Source organism: Rhynchophorus ferrugineus, unplaced genomic scaffold (genome assembly GCF_030347505.1).
Source record: "Rhynchophorus ferrugineus isolate W39M unplaced genomic scaffold, kcgeb_rfMv2 rfM2, whole genome shotgun sequence".
Taxonomy (NCBI): domain Eukaryota; kingdom Metazoa; phylum Arthropoda; class Insecta; order Coleoptera; family Curculionidae; genus Rhynchophorus; species Rhynchophorus ferrugineus.
Genome location: NW_027472581.1, coordinates 80,315,419 through 80,334,742, shown reverse-complemented (window position 1 = coordinate 80,334,742; position 19,324 = coordinate 80,315,419). Strand labels below are relative to the sequence as shown.

At 31.7% G+C, this 19,324-nt stretch overlaps 2 protein-coding genes across 11 annotated transcripts in view; one reads left to right on the top strand and one right to left on the bottom strand.

Moving 5' to 3' along the window:
- The window catches only part of beta-Spec (spectrin beta chain), a 53,117-nt gene extending 39,449 nt beyond the window's left edge, over window positions 1-13,668 (bottom strand). For all 9 annotated transcript variants that reach the window (XM_076396422.1, XM_076396417.1, XM_076396421.1 and 6 more), the window contains exon 1: window positions 13,468-13,668. The gene's annotated coding sequence lies outside the window, so the exon portion shown is untranslated. The remainder of the gene's footprint in view (window positions 1-13,467) is intronic.
- A 400-nt stretch (window positions 13,669-14,068) lies between these two features.
- LOC143191395 (protein arginine N-methyltransferase 9) lies at window positions 14,069-19,319 on the top strand. 2 transcript variants are annotated; one of them, XM_076396429.1, is made up of 10 exons: window positions 14,069-14,579; window positions 14,637-14,827; window positions 14,883-15,463; window positions 15,513-15,731; window positions 15,796-15,951; window positions 17,559-17,724; window positions 17,785-17,906; window positions 17,971-18,129; window positions 18,186-18,375; window positions 18,429-19,319. In XM_076396429.1, exons 1-10 carry the CDS (start codon window positions 14,233-14,235, stop codon window positions 18,557-18,559), a joined length of 2,262 nt encoding a protein of 753 aa, XP_076252544.1. In that variant the 5' UTR covers window positions 14,069-14,232; the 3' UTR covers window positions 18,560-19,319. The 2 variants fall into 2 exon arrangements, with proteins under 2 accessions (XP_076252544.1, XP_076252545.1); XM_076396430.1 differs by lacking the exon at window positions 15,796-15,951 and having other exon boundaries at window positions 14,094-14,579.
- Window positions 19,320-19,324: the final 5 nt, after the last annotated feature.

Below are 19,324 nucleotides of genomic sequence, written 5' to 3'. Positions count from 1 at the left end.
AAAAATATTTTACCGTGAAGACATTTGATTGGCTCATTAGTAATATTTGGCACGTGACAGCCTTGACGTCATGTTTAATTGACCAATGAAGTTTAAATAAAAAACAATGTTTTTCTGAAATAAAATTATTAAATTAAATTCAATTAAATATACGTATAAATATAATATTTAAAAATAAATAAATATAAACTATAACAATAAATATAAATTTATAATGTAAATTTGTCTACAAAATATAAATATAATATAAAAATAAATATATCTATAAAATATAAATATTATATACATATATATAAAACCATAAGCAAAAAACTTTGGTGCATTGCAAATCAAAATTATCTCTTCCATCTCTCCGTTAGTACTTTTAATACTTTATCCGAAAGATCATTATGGAATGTACAATTGAAGGGTTTTAAATTTACTTTTTTTACACATTTGACAAAAATTTTGTTGTATTATCGACGTGACAAAACCGCTGAATAAAATAAGGCATAGCTCAAAGACCTACTGACAGTATAATAAAACAATTTTGTTAGAGTCTGGGGCATGAGATATTGTATTGCCTCTATAAAATCAGTCTCAATTTCTGGGTCTACTGATTTATTCATAATTTTATGTAAACAAAAATCACACTTAATTTCTTTTTAAAAAGTTTTGCTAAATAGCCTGAGATATATACTACTGTACAATGTAAAACTTTGCTCTTATAGGAACATCTGGACTGAAGTTATACAGTCAAGTAATTAACAGTAAGAATGAGCAGAAAGGGGGATACTGGCTGAATGAATACAAATACATTACCTTCTGGAGTTTATTCAAATGTCGATGATACTTGCTACGAACACCCTGGTTGTGGGCCTGGAACGATGGCAATAGGCACAAATATAGTAAGACACTTTAGAAATTAATGGTAACAATTATGAACAGAAATGTGACTGACTCCTTCAATTTACCTTCTATATAATTTTGATTTTGATCCACTTCCATTTGTACATATTCTGGGCTCGTGGTATTATTTTCACCATCACTAAATTGTTCATAAGTACTTAAAGGAAAGTTTAAATGTATCAGAAAAATGTCTCACATGGTAACGACAATAAATCTGTTTCATATTTAACCCAACCAGTTTAGGATTTTTAATGTTTTCTATTCATTTCTTAAAGATCGCCGGGTACTTTTTTAACAGAAAACCATGATGCATTTTCTCACTATCTGTGCATCCGGGCACACAACACTTCCTATAACGACAATGCATTTCAACTACCGACTTGTATATACTAATAAAACAAAATAATAATTTAATGTATAAACGTTATAAAAAGCTAACTACACTGATCTCTATATAGGGTACATTGAAAATGGCGTACAAAATAAACAAACTATAGAACGAAATGAACCAATCAGATTCCGTCGCGGCTCTTAGCATAGCGAATAAAACAAGTAATGTGCTAAAGGTAGCGACACCTACATGTTGGACGTCGCGAAACATTTCGCCAAAATTTCCTATGAAGTTAAATCTCTATTTCTCTATGAATATAACACCTATAAATTTGAAGCTTCATGTCAGTAGAATAAAACGACAAATGTGTCAAATCATAACATTGTATATTTAAGCTTAGCGAGATCTATTAGAAAAACCGGTAAGGACTTCCCGGTACACCTGATTTTTTAGGCAACATAATAAATATCCGTTAATAAAAAATTTATTTTACTCTTAGTTAAGGTTTTCAATTTTCACGTCCACTAATTGCCCTACATATATATTTTTCTAATCGTATTGTGATGCATTGATTTGCTTATGCTAAAAAGAAAAATCTTTAAAAAAACTGTAAACTATATTTTACAATAAAACGTCATATATAACCAATGTACATGACTAAATTGAAATGTTATTTATTTTATTTATGCCTTGTTTGTTTCTCTTTAGTTGGCGCTAGATATATATTTCGATATTATTGTCAGGAAAATATGCTAAAACCAGGATTTTTTCGTAAAGATGTGAAAAATCAGAGGCGTTGATATAAGGGAAAAATTAGGTACATCTCAACTTTTATAGATGCCAGGCTTCAATTCAAAATATAATTAACGAATCATATAATGACGGATTGTTAAACTTTTTTATATCGGTGGTTTATGCTACTTTTATATGACATTACATTATTACACTGTTGTTTAATGATAGTAATCGTGATGGTGCTGTTAAAATGCCTCGATTTCTCTTGAATATGAAAAATGTAATTTGAAGCAATTTTTTAAATACCTTTATTATTTTAACTTTTAAAACATAATTCAGGTACGTCATATTGGTAATTCTAAATTGAACAGCATGTATATAAAAGCTTATAGCAATAACAAGGACTCCAATATTAGGGCGACATATGTATGTAAATTATGTAATATGAAAGGAATGAAAACACAAAAAACTGTTAATTTACTTCAAAATACTATTTTATTAAAAAAACAGGATACTTGTTAAACGGCGATACAAAACGACACTGAGATATTTATCTATTACAATAGAGATCAAACCACTATCTCCACGATGCTGATGATGTAGATATTGCACGTGGCTGCGTTTCCCAGAATACGCAGTGCAGTTCATAGCCAGTGGTCTTAACAGTTGCGCGATGCCACATGTATACAGTTAAAATGATTTAGACACTTTTATTTCACAATTCTCTCCGTACTCATATTTCTGCTTCAAAAAGCATCGACACATGAAAGGTGAAAAGATAATTGCTTTGCATCTTTAAAACATGTTTTTTATCAGTTAAACATTATACACATTTATTATTCAAAAAAGTATTACGTTACAGATTTATTGTTTCATTATTTCTGCAATCAAAGAAACAAAATGTACAAATTTACTAAAAAGCCTTGTATGTGCATGTTAAAGCTCTATCATTACTTTTTATTACGTCATACTACAGTAAAAACAAAACATTTTATCAGCTACTAAAATGTCGAACTACGAACGAACGCAATACAATTTGCAGAAAGTTTTACTTTAACCATTTAATTCAAAGAAACGTGACCTATAAAGTCATCGAGTCTCGTTGGAAGCTTGCAGTGGATATAATCTATCAAAAACATCTAACATCAGATCGCCTGTTTGAGCAACAATTTAATTTTAATGACTGTGTCCAAAAATTGATCTATACAAGATGCGTCGTAAAATAAGACAATTAAAGTTGAGGTGAGCGACAATACTTTGGAAATAAAAATAAAATAAAATAACAACCATTTTTTCGCAACATATTCTTGAATTTATAAAATAACTATAAATTCATTCACAATCCTTATATAATGCGAATGCTCAAAATATTAAAATATTATTTTGGTATTCTCCGAGGATTGATCAGGAGGCATTACAGCAATGAAATCGAAAGGACCAACGAGTGTGAATCATTACAGATTAGAATGTTTATATGGATAAGGAAATATCTGGAGTTAAATATGTATTAACAAACAGGTGTCAAATGATAAGAGGGAACTTATGACAAACATATATTCGCTCATGGAGTTTGGGATTGGAAACAAACTTAAAGTTACAGGACTTATTTTGTAAATATTTTACGGTTAATAATAATTGACTACATAGTAACCAATAAATACATTGCACATATATAAAAAAAATATTAAAATCACAACGATTAAATGAAAAAATATAATAGAGGGAATAAACACTACACAACAATAAAAAATAGATATATAAGGCGATATAAATCAAATGATAATAAAGAGAAAAAGAACTTATTGGGAAAACTATTCCGTCTGGAAGGCGAAGACCTTTGAATAACAGAAATACATATTAGAAATAAACGAAAGTAGATAAATGAGTTCATATATAATGGACATATACAGAGGGCGGACAAAATAATATGAACACCTAACAAACACAATATTTGTTTATTAATAAAGTGTTCCTTGTGGAGTCATTCTTTGCGGAATAGATTCGTACAATATCTGAATAGTTTCCAACGCACTGTTGTGTATTAAATTGTGTATGTATATTGTGTATTCTCGTATCAAAACATCCGCCATTTGCTTCAATGATGTTGGGGATGGAAATTCACTCCTCATTCTCTATTCTAACATAAATAATGATTCATCGGGCCGTATCACATTATTCCAATCAACAAGTGTCCGGGATTTATGGTCGTTACACCACATCCTTTATAGCTTAGAGCTTCCATTACAAAGTATTTCTCAATCATTATCGCAGCTCTTCCATGAATGTTAGCTTTGTAGAAGTTCGGCCGTACTGTTTTTTTTTTGAAATAGCTGAGTGTTGAGCTTATATCACTTACACTAATCTGCTGAAAGAAGTCTTAGGGTTGTTCCAAATGAAATCAAGTCATTTTAGAATCGTTTTAGATGATTTAGATGATGATCGCAGGGGTTTGTGACCCAAGTTCGACGCCAAAAAAGTGATACTGTGTGTGCGGTTGGACTGAACAGTTATTCTGCACCATAAGCTACTTCCAGTTGGTATCCATTGTAAAGAACTGGACGATTACTCCACGTAACTGATATCCAACCACCACTCGTTTTCATGGCACATCAAAAATTACCAGATTTTAGTTGAAAAGTTTGGATGCACCCACAGTATAGTCCATACACAGCACATTTTATGACTATTTGTAATAGAACCTGCAAAAACCACCTATTTTTTATATTTTACCACATATTTTTTTGATCCAAAAACAACAGAAGTTCTTCAATAAACGAGCAAAACACTATCGAAATATGTCCGATTATATATTTGGTTTAGATGCATTTATATTTACTCTAAAAAAGACCTGTTGAATGTAACTAAAAGTATTATAGCGCTATTTTAACATTCAACAGACAGATGGCGCTATCATGCAAAGAGAATGACACTCGTCAATTATATCCCCATAATATTAAAAATAAAATCGATATTGTACCATTATGTTGTTCGCCGCAGCAATTAGAACCCATAAAACCCGTTTTCTGTGTGTTAATTACGGGTACTAGCTTACAGTCATCTACATAAACATACACCGGCAAGGCTTAGCTTTTTTCCAACCGTTTATACCGCTAAGAAAAGTTTGGCCTTTTATTTAGATTATTTTTAGCCTTCGTACATACCGTAGGATCAACTTTCACCTGCTGGTTCGATGACTCGTGTCGATGGCAACGGAAAAAACCGTTTGTTTGTTTTCTTAATTAGGGTTTCGTCGACAGATGGCGCTCGGTAGACTGCGCTTATTTAGACGGTAACATTAAAAGGGTTTATTTAACCCTCTGCTTTCGTTCCTTATCACCTTAGTAAAGTTTCAGTTGATGGTTATGTAGGCAACAAAATTACGGACATAAACTCTTTCAACTATTTTTGTCAGATAGTTTTCAATGACGAAATCGGAGTAAAACAGTAAGAACCGTGTTATAGCTAACTGATGCAAGGACACGTCTCATATACTTTAAATTTTAAAAAGAAAACAATTTTATTTTTTATTAATAAAATATAAATAGTCGAGATGGTAAAAAAATTGATTATTGACTTACCAGAGCGATGTTGCCGCTTATAAAATCATATAAATAGTCTATTAATGTAAATTCGTGTCTGCAAGAAAAACAATTTTAAAGCCTTTTATTTCGGGAAAAATTGAATTGGTAGGACTAATTTTGTAGAACAGCAATATTTATATGATAAAATATTTAAATTGATAAACTTAACCACAATTTACAGCGTTAATGTAAATAGTATGAGTGTTTGAAAAAATATAACATGCGGCGTTGCCAATTGTACAAATTTTTCACCAAAACTTTTGATTGATTATAGTTTATTTGTTGTTTTACAGTTCGTATTTTGATTATTAGTAGTAGGCAGTAATAATTATTGATTTGTGAATATTAACATAAATTGCGCATTTGTTGCAGTTCTAATGTAAAGAGACATATCATGAAATTCCATCTAAGAGCGTATCTATTCAAATTTTTTTATTTTGCAAATTGGATTCAATCATATACCATATATTTTAGGCATACTTGACCCTGCGAAAGTAAAAATTCAGATAAATATGGCTCGATGTCCTTTATGTGAAATTGATAAGAAACATTGAAGATTTTGAGATGTAAAAAAATGATATCTAAATAAAAGTTAAATCTTTATTTATCAATATTGTGGGTTCGTGGTTTTTGGTAAGTATTACCATTTCTAAATTCGAATGTACTCGATCAAGAATTTTCATCAAGATCCAAGTCCATCAAAGGGTCAAAGACATTCAAAACTCCAGGAAACTGTTAAATTAGAAGATTTTTTCCCACTGAAAATAAAAAGCCTTTTATGAAATAAAATTGAATTGAAAATTAGAGATAGGATTAAATTTTGTTAATAAAATATGTCAAGTGTTTGGGTATGTATAATATATTGTGTGATTGTAAAGATAAATGGATTATTGTGGACTAGATCTAAGGAGACCACCGCATTAAAAATAATGCGGCTAGAACTCCACCTCATAAGTGGTGTGGAAAAGAGATTATTAGATATTTTTATACAAGTAAAACTTTAGTTTGTTATTCTAATGTGTATATATTCATAAATGTATTATATTTGTTATCTTACAGAGTTTAATTTTATTTTACTTTTTCTTTATATTCTCTATTATAGAAGATGAACATTGTACCAAAAATATTAACTTGAGCTTTAAGGCAAACTAAACTTTAATTTGTGAATTCAGGATAATTGAAGAATATAAATAGAATAAATTATCCTGAATTCACAAATTAAAATTTAGTTTCCCTAGAATATACGTATAAGTTACAAGAACTGGCAACGCTGCGTACCGGGAGTATCAAGAATTAGACTTCTGTTCGATCGGGCCCAATCCGATTTTCAATTTTACTGGATTGTTTTTTGCGCGGTTTTTTTTTTCGTTCCATTTTTATAGAATCAGCGCTATCCATCTGTAAATAACGTTTAGCCTTCGTGAAGCGAGTCTGATATCATTAAAAATTATAAATAGTACTCGAAAAGTTTCAATCCGACATAGGTCGAATTTAAACAGGATGTTTTCAATGTAAGTTTCCTTATAGAATGTTCCGACTGGTCGTGACGAAAATCACGCCTCTGCCCGATGAAGAACGAATCAATTATGAAATTGTTTCTATTATTTAAATTTTTAATTTTAAATTGCTGCACCGTTCTGACCAACCGATATTTGGCTTTCAACGACTAACACTTGTGTATTTCCTTCGTTTATTTTGGATGCAATAAAATCATGACTGAGTTGATTATAAACAACGATGAATGATGCAAGTATTAACGTTTAGCATAATACCATGCATACTGAGGATAAATTGACCTAAACACATCCTGTTACGAGATAGTTTTAGGTCTATACATTAATTTTAAAGGATTTTTTAAATTTGATGCTTTACTCTGAAAAATCGGTACAATGTGTTTTATTCAAAGTATTGTCCAATGATTGCCGCTTTTTCCCTATCTTACAGGCAATTCACGAATTCATCTCAAAAGAACGTTATTTCTTGAGGCTATACAAGAATCGACCCATTTCTCGATATTTTCATAAAAAGCAAAATGCTGCTCAGACGGGTCACAAGCTCAGCAAGATCTGGAGAATACGGTAGGTGAGGTAGCAATTCCCGTTTTGATGTTTCCAAGCATGTTATCATTAGTTTTAACATGTGTCCGACCATTACCGTGCTGAAGATCCCCATTGATGGTTTCAGCGACTAATGCCTTCTGTAAATCCTCGTCTATTTTTTTTTGTCTGTCGAGAACGCTCTTTGTCTTTGTCTTGAACGCTCTTGATGTTTAAATCACCATTTTTCAGAACATCGAAACTAATGTTCACATGTTGAAATCGATGAAGCCTGATTGCCAAGCTTCACACAGCATTCAATCATCTTCAGCCGCCTTTTTCTTCCAATTGAAGTAAAAAATTAAAACTTCCCGCAAATGAGACTTAATCGGTACCAATTTCGACATTTTCAACGCACTGGAAATAGGTTTTGTTCGCACTTCGACGAAGTCACTTATACTGAAAAGTGAAGCCGGTCAGTGAGACTTGAACATGAAGATGTTTAGAAATGCACACGATGTGATTTAACGCACAGTAATATTAACTGTTGTAAAGCCATTAAAATTAATTTATAGATCTGATGTTAAAGAACCTTTCTAAAATATTTGGAGTGAATCAGCCCTTTTTCAGTTTTGATGATGACGATGTGATTTGAGTGACTAAGAATGTCCTGGAATGCCACACAAATTCGAAGACAACGAATTTCAAGGACGAAAAAACACTCAAAGGACTTTCAGGCAGCTTAACGGTTGGTTAATCAATTGTTTCCAGGTGTTTACATGCGATGAGGAAGAATAAAAGGACGCCTGAAACCAATTTTGGATTCAAGGAAATTCCAAATTGAAAATCTCAAAAACCTGATACAGGTCAAGAAGAGTCCAAGTTCATATGCTATCAAAGAGGAGTAGAGAAATTAAAGTTCCAAATAAACATATTAGCCATTAAATGTTAAAAAAATTAGGGTTTTTTACACACATATATACAGCTTGAATTTAATTAAGAACGAATTAATTTATTCCATATAACTTCCGCATAACCAGGAAGTTAATGCCTCGTATAAGGTTCCAACATGACAACGGTCTAGTTGTAATTCTTTTTTACTGTTTGAAATCACACAAACAGGAAAGTATTTATATTTTATATGTTGCTACAGCCTATTGACATTAAACACATTTTGATTTAACGTCAACAATTCAGATTAACAGACAATTTGCCTTTCATAATCATCTTAATGATGCTCATCCTACTCTCAACGTCTACATTTTTATCTACATGAAATTGAAGATAAAAACACTTATCTATTAACGCTAGTTGAAAGGATTTGCTTATATTATCCATCAACTGAGCTGCAACAATGATTCAACATTAAAGTATTCAGGCATCAACCTCCTTACTTCGTACACTCGTTACAAATAAGCAGTGCAGTTATGTATTTAATATTCTATTAAATCGCATTGGATGCATTTGTAACTAACTTCATTTTGAGGTCTCACTGACTACTTCGCTTTTCAGTATATGTTATTTCGTCGAAGGGTGAACAAAAAAAATGTTTTAAGTCGTAGAAAATATTTAAAATTATTCCGAGTATATAGCATTTTCGGAAAGTTTTACTCTCTTATTTTAATTTGAAAAGGCAACTGAAAGACATAGAAGGCTATATGAAGCTTATGGCAACCATGCTCCATTAATTTAAAATCTGAAAATTGGTTTCGGCGTTTTAAAAGTGGCGATCTTAACGCCAAAGACAAAGAGCGTTCTGGCCAGACAAAAAGTTTTGCTGGAATTCGATTCAACGATAATCCGTGTAGAACTCAAGAACAATATGACTAAATATTGAGTGTAACATAAGAAACCATTTCCAATCGCTTGAAGGGCATGGTAATAATCCAAAAGCTTGAATATGTTATGCCGAAGCCAAGAGACATTGAAAAGCCCCTTCAACAGGAAAATCGGAAAGGATTTTTGCATTATATTGTAACTGGTGATAAAAAGCAGACCCATTACGATAATTTAATGCGAAAAAATCACGGAGACCACCTGATTATGCATCAACATGAAGGGTAAATCCGAATATTCATGGATCCAAGCTAATGCTCTGTATTTAGTTGGATTAGTTTGGTATGGTATACTATAAAATGCTAAAACCTAATGAATCGCTATCGACTACTTATGTTATTCTTCAGAATGACATCGCCCGACTACATGTTACAAACCGGTGAAAACATACTTGAAAACATTAAAAGGGGAAGTGCTCTGGCCTGGCTTGCCCTCACTTCTCATCAAGATACCAAAAAGGGTCGATTCGTGGTTAGCCTCAGATCTTTCGAGATTTAATCCGTAAATTGCCTTAAGGATGGGAAAAAGTAGATGCTATCCATGGATAATACTTTTAATAAACTATAACACAGTGCACCGATTTTTCACAATAAAGCTTCAAATGAAAAAAAAACCTTTAAAACTGATTTATAGGCCCAATCATATATAACAAGTTTAATGTTAATTTCAGTAAAAATAGAAAATGTAACACTTTCGTAAATATAATTTTATGTATCGTTCGATATTAATGGCACTATTAATCTGATATTTCGTAGTTAGAGGTACAGCCAATAGTAGGAAAAAGAAATGTTAATTAGATTAAGAAATTAATATCGAAATATTTTTTCTAAAACGATCATCATATTATAAGCAGATCATCCAGATTCAGTCTGACCACCTTGGAAATGGTGATCAATAACAAAGCTGGTCAAACCTGATTGACAATTGGACGGAGAGAAGACTAGCAATTGTAATGCTGATTGGTAGGAATTTATTCTCTATTCTGGTACTGAGAAAAAGTAAAAACATTATCGAGAGATTAATGAAATTGTTTACTCTACCGTATCTTTTTGATTCGGTTTATAACCACCCATTGCAACCTTGTAAAGATTACGAACGTTATCTGATATAAACAATTATATTTATTAACGAACCACTACTATCAACAATATTTGATAGCTTTTATATTTCTGGTCCGCCCTGTATTTAAAAGTGCGTCCGATTCAAGGCGAACAGCGTCACATGTTTCACTCTATACTGGGCAAATACGATTTGTGCTAATTTCTGATAGTAATTCTATTACGCAAGGCTTCGCTCACTCAACAGTCTAGGGTATCATACCGATTGATGCGATTAATCGATACCTAAAAAAATTGGGGCTATTTTAAACTATTACACGAATGCAATGGAACGACTTTTATATGAAGCCGACAAGAAAGTTTCTTTTTTGCAATTCAAATATCTAGTTGGGCAAATTCTTGCAATACAGGATGATGGTTGTTAATCGATTTTACTAAAATGGAATACATTGTTTCCTCCAATGATAATAGTAAGAAGAATACAGTGAAAATAAGAAAACTGTTAAATGTAAAAAATAAAACAATAATCCCACATTTCGTACAAGTTGATAGGTTAGAAAAGTCGCAAATTATTAAAATAAAAAAAAAGACAAATGCAAGGCATAAAAAGAACAAACTATCAACACCTGTATATAACTTAACTTAGAACTAATAAAACTAAAAGCTCAATTCAGTAACAATTGTATTACTTTTTTGATAATGTAGCAATAAAATAGCGTAATTAAATATACTTAATAGTGAAATCAATAATTACTTGTAATGTAAAACAAATTCAGAAACATATGAACTAAGAATTGAAATGTCTAGTAAAAAAATAAAATAATAAAAATAAATGAAACCTCAGTTAACAAGATAATAAATTTTAATTTTTTTTTAACATAAATCATAAGTAATAACTTATATATCAAATTATAATATGTTCTTCCAGATAGTAAAAATAAAATACATTTAAAAAAACAAAGAGCACATAGTAAAAAACGTCACACCAAACAAATAAAAACAGCCCGCTGCAAGATTTCTTTCCTGTAGGACTCATTTAAAACTTAAATAATATAACTCTATAAAATTATAGAAATCAATTCCACACTACCCAATAGCAAGGGTCAACAATTACAATACAGTTGCAGCAGTGCATATCAAAGATTTTCCTCAATGTGCCTCAGATAAATATTGGTTTGATTAATAAACAAAACATTCTGTATCATTGTTCTTGATTTCATATCATTATTATTTGATTTATTTCTAATGTCTGTTAATTAATATTTATTTAGTATTAGGAGATGATTGGTGGTGATCTATTTCAAATCTTACTGATATATCGATATTTTATAAAAATTATCAGTACTATATGTGTGAATACTGTTTGACACTCCTAACATCTTTAATGCCAACAAAAATGACATTTCTATTAAAAGCAACATAATATTAATACTCAAATGCAAAATAATTATAACAATTAATCTACAATTGTCTACAATGCATTTAGTCATTTTAAATACGAACTAAAAAGGATATAAAATGGATTTCAAATATTACATTTATTTATTAAACTTTTCAGTAAGTCTATTTGCATTCCCTTATGCACGCATATAAAAGAAAAAAGTTAACAAACACATTAAATCGACTGTTTCAATTTAATTGATGGGTAGGAAACAGAACGACCACAAAATAAAGCTTACATCTACTAGAAACATTAAATTGAGTATTACAAAAAATGTCAATACACCCATTAGAAGACGAGTATTCTGGTAGACATATGACCGAAAATATACACACACTTATCTCCATAAAACTACTTTATTAAACGGGTTGCCCACGTTTTCTTTTAACCCATAAATACAAGAGTAAAAATCAAATCGATCGATCTGATTGTACTTCGATATCAGTGTAATATTGAATCGTTCTTGCATAACAGACTGAGCGTCGCAAAGGAAAAAGGTAAACGCAGACATAACGGCACTAAAACAGCCATTGCCCCAAATATAGAGTCAGGAAAAATGTCATAAAGCTACGCCCAGTAACAGTTGGATCAATCAGATTAAGGTGAGCTTACAATGAAATTTTAATATGTTAATGTGTTATAACACTGATGCCGACCAAAAGCTGATGACGCAACAGTGATACGATGATATAATAACAATTGTGTATTGGGTTTGACCTGTTTACGGTCAGCGGGGTGGTGCACAATTCCCGAGACCTCTTTATCGGATGATACCACGTTATTACAACACCTAATTAATCACGTCCTGGAACAATTAGCGACGATTAGATAAAAAATCAAACAATACCAAATACAATGAGATGACGACGAACGATATTATATACACAAGTAGATATCGAGATCCAACTTAAAAGCGTCATTGAAGCGGCAATTTTTTAGTTGTCACCAAATACAAGTTCCAAGGACAACCGACGAAAAAAGAAATGATTCACATGAGAAGTTTGTTCATTAACTAACTAAATTAACATCATAAATGTTTAAGTTAATTTTTAAATTATCTCCCATCAACGGCGGACAAAGTTTTTTGGTATAAACATCATTATTTATAGCATAAAATTCGGCAAAGTAACGAGGCAGACACTCACTGAAATCGATTTTTCATATTCTTGGCCACCGACGCGATATATATTCACAAAAATTGTTAATAAACAGCACATAAGACGTTTTGGTATCAAAATGTCAATGTTCTATTTTCCTTCAGAGTTCACTGACATTAAAGGGCCGAAAAAAAACCGCTCACTCAATTTAAAATCACTTAACATAGTATATTACAGGGCATTACGTGAAATTATCAACAGACCAACTTTAAAACCTGATCATCCAGTTAATATGTAAAACACCACCCGATGTTACATTAACTTCGAAAGGTCATCCAATAAAAATCCAATTTTTGACCTAATACTTCATATTTTGTAATCAAAAGGCAACACCTAAAAGCGGCCATTTTTGTGCAGCTAAAATTGCCCCTTTTTCTAATGTTAATAAAATGACTTTTACTCACCTTGACTGATTTATCCTTGCAGGATCTTCTCTGACACTTTCGTTTTGATAGAATGTTAAAAATTGTCCTCAAATTCACATAAATCGTTTCAATTTCGCTAACCAACACTGCAAACGCCCTGCATGACAGCTATCTTCGAGTACTACTAGATTGCGCAAACGCTATAGTCTTCCGATGAGCAGACTGAATTGTTAAAGCATCGACCAACTAGAAACGCAATAATAACCTCGTTAGCTTATTTCTTTTAAATTCTAATACACATCTATTTTACTGCCTAGAGATGAAACTATTATAAACATAATTAGCATAAACGTTAATAAGATTATACTCTTAAATTAATATTACTAAATAAAGTTTCACACATGACAAAATACACTAATAAAAAATAAGAATATGGTATAGCATAAATATATAATTATATATAAGCAACACAATATACAACTATATATTTTTATAACATCTTCAATTGTTTAAGAAAAATAGTAAAAATTGCAATTTCTCATGATTGATTTTTAAAATTTTAATATAGTTCGAATATATGTAAGATAAATTGTTTAGTTAAAATGAAAAAAATAAATGTTAGTGTGGAAAGCTATTGTTTTGGGGGTGGTTGATTTTTGACGTTTGCGGACGCTGTTTCTGACACTTCGATATGTCTTAACCTAGTTTTAAAAAAGTTTTTCTTTGAAATCTGTTTATTTCTCGAATATAGAGTTTCCGTATCATAACAGGAATTCATTTAGGGTTAAAGAAGCCCACAAAATTATGTTGGGGTCGTCAGAATCCCGCGTACCCAAAATTTTATCACAGATCGCCCTGAAGCCCAACAAAATGAACAGTACCTTTTACTTAAACAAAGCCAAAGACTGCTTTAAGAACAACAATTATCCAGATGCGTATGAAAACTTCGTCAACTACTTTGATAGTTTAGATGATCCTACTACCAGTACCCCTGCAGTACAGCTGGGTTTCACAAAATTAGTATGCCGCATAGGTCTAGTGTTGGAAGAAGCTAATGATACTGAGGAGCTACTTAAAGTATATTTGCAAGCATTGAATTTATTCCCCAACAATTACATAATATTAAACAATCTAGGGGGTTACCTATTCAAGTGAGTTTTTAATGATTGAAATAAAATATTTTAATTTTAATAAAACTTTTGAAATAGAATGGGAGAAATTGACATAGCTCGAAGATATTTGGACATGGCAGTGAGCTACAGCAAAAACTATCTACCAGCTGAAAAAAATTTGATGCATTGCAAATGGCATCAAATTCCACGTTGGCATTTTAAAATGCTTAATGATAAAGCACGAAACATTGCTTACTCTAAGGCAATAACAAATATTATTAGACAAGGTAACTGGTTTTATTACCTTTATTATTAAGATGTGTATATGTATGATATTTTTAGGTTTCACCAACATAGTGGATATAGGCACTGGCTGTGGTTTATTATCATTAATTGCTTCTCAGAATCCTGAGGTTAATGTAACTGCTATCGAAGAAAATAAATTATTGGCTAAAATGTGTGAGAATATAATGAAAGAAAATGAAAGAAATAATGTGAAGATTTTGAACTGTAACTCAACTAAATTAGTAGACCCTCCAACACCATGCAATTTTCTGATGACTGAAATTTTTGATGTAGCTATATTTGGGGAGAGGATGCTAGAAAGCTTGGTCCACGCACACCAAGTATTGATAACTGAGAAAGACAGATATAAAATTGTCCCATGTGCTGCTAAATTATATGCTTCAGCTATTAATTATAGAAGCCCTCAGGCTTTCCGAGTTGTTAATCAGTTACAAGAGTTAAACTTGAAAGATATGTGCATTAGACAAATAGACGCGGATCCATATGATGCAGAAGATTTATCTACAAAGGATATTGACTACATGTCAGAGCCAGTTATCGTTTTTGATCTGGACTTCTATGACTTCTTGGAGCTGAACGATATATTGAACAATGAGGAATATTCAAAAATAATAGAGGTAAGAAACATATTTAGGTTTTAGTAAAATCATATAGAATTATTTGTAGATTGAATGTTATAAAGGAGGGTCTTTGACATCTCTTGCCGTATGGTTTGATCTAATTTTAGATGAAGAAACAACAATAACAACAGATCCTCGAAACGACAATCGGGTGAATTGCTGGGAGCAAGCAGTATTCCATCTGGTTCATCCTATTGACGTGGTTGCTGGGGAAACAATCCAGTTTGAAGTGACAGTATTGGAAAACCAATTGAAGTTCTATCAGGTGAGAAAAAGCACCAGTTGGGAAATATTGCGTGCTTTTTAATGCTCGATTTTCGCATCTCCAGATCACCAAACCCAATACTTGTGTGGCTTGTTGGTTGGTGTCGAAGGAGATTGTGACATTTTTGAATGATGCGCCTCTGGTTAATGAAATTTTGGCTCTTACCAACAAGCTCAAGCACCCAGACTTTATAAATCAATTTCCAGATCCGAACAAACCGGTGAGTTGGTTTCATTAAGTCTAATTAATTTTAATTAACTAGATTTCCATAACAAATAGTAGTGATTTTTGATATTTGGAATATTTCACCGAAAGTGGACAACGAAAAAATAGTGATCTTCTGAAATATACTCATATTGGGCTTATTTATACTTCTAGGGCAGGGGTTGATAATTTATTTTAAGTGACTGTTAGATATTGTTGAAGAATTGTATTAAGACTTATAAAATACTTTGTTTTTATAAAAAAAAAACGAAATTCATTGTTTACCATAAAATTAATCAGTTTAGGATCAGATAGACACCTTATTTTTAAGGTATCTATCCTGACTCATTTGGAATTCTTTTTTATATTCAAAAATTGAATAGTAATAAATATTTTTCATATAATACATTTTTTAAAGATCCAGATTGCCTTGAAAAAAACACACTTTATATTAAATGACATATTAATTTCTCATTTTATTGTATTATGCTGGATACTATATCTCTTTTTAAATATTATTCACATAATTGTATCCGCTACTATATTGAAAAGCAGTGGACTACTCATGCATCAACATGTTAATCTTTCAAATCTGTCCAAAACGAGGCTATACCATTCCAGCACCATTAAACGATTCCACTATGCCGTTTTTATCAGTTCTTGCCTAACATCTCAATCCAACTTTCAGTATTTCTCGAGATCATTTAATTTTGCTCGTTTTCGTTCATCCATCATTTTGAAACATTTATCAGATATCCAGGAATGTATTTTTTATCAAACTGATGAACATAACTTAGTGAAACATACAGTTGTTTCAGGTATTTATTTGTTTATTACAATATTAATATGTTATCTCGCCCAAGTGCCATGGATTTATTTCTTTTTGCAATTTGAATTTTGATTGTGCAAGTAGCTTGAGTCACGTTTAGGTTTCTTACATCGACACTCGTCGGTCCAAACCCGAAAAAACATAATCCCCAACTGAATCAGTGTTTCGTGTATATTTCCATATTAGCACGTACTACAGAACTGTGCCAATCCAAACCCGAATGCAAAAGTGTGCTGGTCATATTACCGTAGTTGTCATAACTTGGAATCAGAGACAGTTTATGCATAACTAAGTGATTATCGCTACGTAACCAACGAAGAACTGCACGATGACCTCGAAGTCAAATGGATACTCGAAGTGATTCAAGATTTCGCCTTAAAACACGAAATAAGATTGCTAAATCACAGCGACGTGGAAGCAATACAGCTACTGGACAATACGCAGGAAATCAGAAGATCGAAGCGAATCAAACCACACGTACTTGTATAGTTTAAAAATGTTACTCTTAACTTTAGCTTAAGTAGATTATTTTTATTTTAATTTGGGAAACACTTACTGATGTATTAATGCTGATGTAATTAAGACAAAAAAATAAATAAGTGACTTTATAGCAATTTTACCATTTATTTTTCGTTGTCCGCTTCAAGTCAAATGCCCCTTTCAAACCTTAAAAGAAATTCAACATGATTGAATAAGAAATAGGAATAATCACAATAAATCTGAGAGTTGAAAAAAAATTCTGTTTTCAAATTTTTTTAGATTTTTATTTTAATTTATTTAATGTTGCCATTTAGATCATGGATCTGATGAGCTTTCCCCTGCTGGGTTTCATATTGGCAGCTACGCAAGGTTGTCAATTTTACACCACCATAAAATCGGAGAGCGATTTTCAATACGTGGACTTTTTCGACCATATCCTTAGAGTCAATAATATACCGCAGGGTAAAATGATTGTTGTTGGTAAGTAACACTGTTGCCCTCCAAATATCGACTAAGGAATTCGCTTAAACCCCTTTTCAGAGAATAAATTGGGACAAAATACAACGATGTGTGGAATACACAAATATTTGAAGGAATGTAGGGCTTGCTTACTAGATCCCATCAGTACAGATGGCTCCATACATCCAACTATAGGACTAAAAGTAAAAACACATGGAACGAATGGAAATGTTCATTTAGAGTTTTAAATATGATTTTTTATTATAGGAGAAAATTATACCCGATCAACCAGATATTTTCATGTTGCCAGCTAAAATTGTAGTGAAGGTAGTTTTGATATATTCAGAAAAATTAGAGACATGGAATTTTGTACAGGATAAGAATGTTTTTGACTTTAAGATTTCTCGTTTTATCAATGAGTATTCAGTAAGTGCTGGAGCACCTAATTATTGTAAATATACTTTTTATTAAATTTCTTCCAGGGCTGTGAACATCCAAACTTGGAGAATTTCGTATATGAGGAATTGTCCAGTCCAATATCCTTCATAGTAGATGACAAGGATTATGTAAAAAAAACCCAAAACGTTTTGATAACAGAAAGTGGGAAAGTAAATGGCTTGTACACCTGGTATGAGCTTAAATATCATGGAAACATAGACTTCTCCACTAAAGGTACGAAACTCAAACGCGTAAATTTTGATAATTATGCAAAAAAAATCTTTTAGAAAGCTTCTACCTGAAAAAAACCTGTTACCTGATGAAGCATAAGCGAGTAGAGCTGGGTGACTTATTTCGAGTGGTTATGAGAAGAGAAGGAACATACCTTGATTTTCGTCTGGATGATGAAATGGCGTAATTCTTACAGCTCCATTAAAGAGCACTAACCTGTACCTTTATCTCGGTGTTAGGGGTGTAGGATGTCACATCCATACATTTATGTGTTTATGTCACCTTATTTAGGTCATTTGTTGTCCCTGTAATCTGACTAAACTTGCTTAAATCTTTAAGAGTGCCATGTTTCCTGTAACGTTAATACTGTTTAAAGAATGACACCCTATATATCCTAAATGAACTGTGAAAGACTGATTTTTTCTTAGGCTTTTATTCAGGATTGTTTAATTCTTAATTAACTAATCGTTTTTTCGTCATTATGTGGATAGAAAAGGGGGCAGATACAATGGCCTAAAACAATGAAAAGCGTTTATACTTAAACTTGGATTAATTTGAAACACACATCGTTCTGATCAATACAATAAAGTCATAACGCCAGATGGACGAACTTTTCTCGAGCGGAATGGAACCTCGTTCAAATTTCCCATTAAATAAAAACGCTTTTCAATAATAATTCGAGGAAGCTGTTTTTTAACTAAACGAAACTGTATCATATTGTACAAATTTGTGGTTTATTCCGACTTCAATCACTTTAATTAATTTTATGTGGTGATATTTTTTAAGTTACATATCATTTCATTTTAGTACTTAAAATTTTCGGGTATTTTTTTAACCGGTGCAAAGAACCGTCTCGTTCAAATTTGAATTGTGACGTTATAAATATACTCTGTACGAATCTAAAATGATTTCTCCCGGAGAAACTAATAAAAATGTGTTTGAATGTTTTCTG

What these genes read in the sequence shown, in the direction of transcription:
- LOC143191395 (XM_076396429.1), top strand. Translation starts at nt 14,233, where the DNA reads ATGTTGGGGTCGTCAGAATCCCGCGTACCCAAAATTTTATCACAGATC. An exon ending in AACAAATATTATTAGACAAG is followed by an intron (nt 14,828 to 14,882) that starts GTAACTGGTTTT and finishes TGATATTTTTAG; the next exon opens with GTTTCACCAACATAGTGGAT. An exon ending in TTCCAGATCCGAACAAACCG is followed by an intron (nt 15,952 to 17,558) that starts GTGAGTTGGTTT and finishes GTTGCCATTTAG; the next exon opens with ATCATGGATCTGATGAGCTT.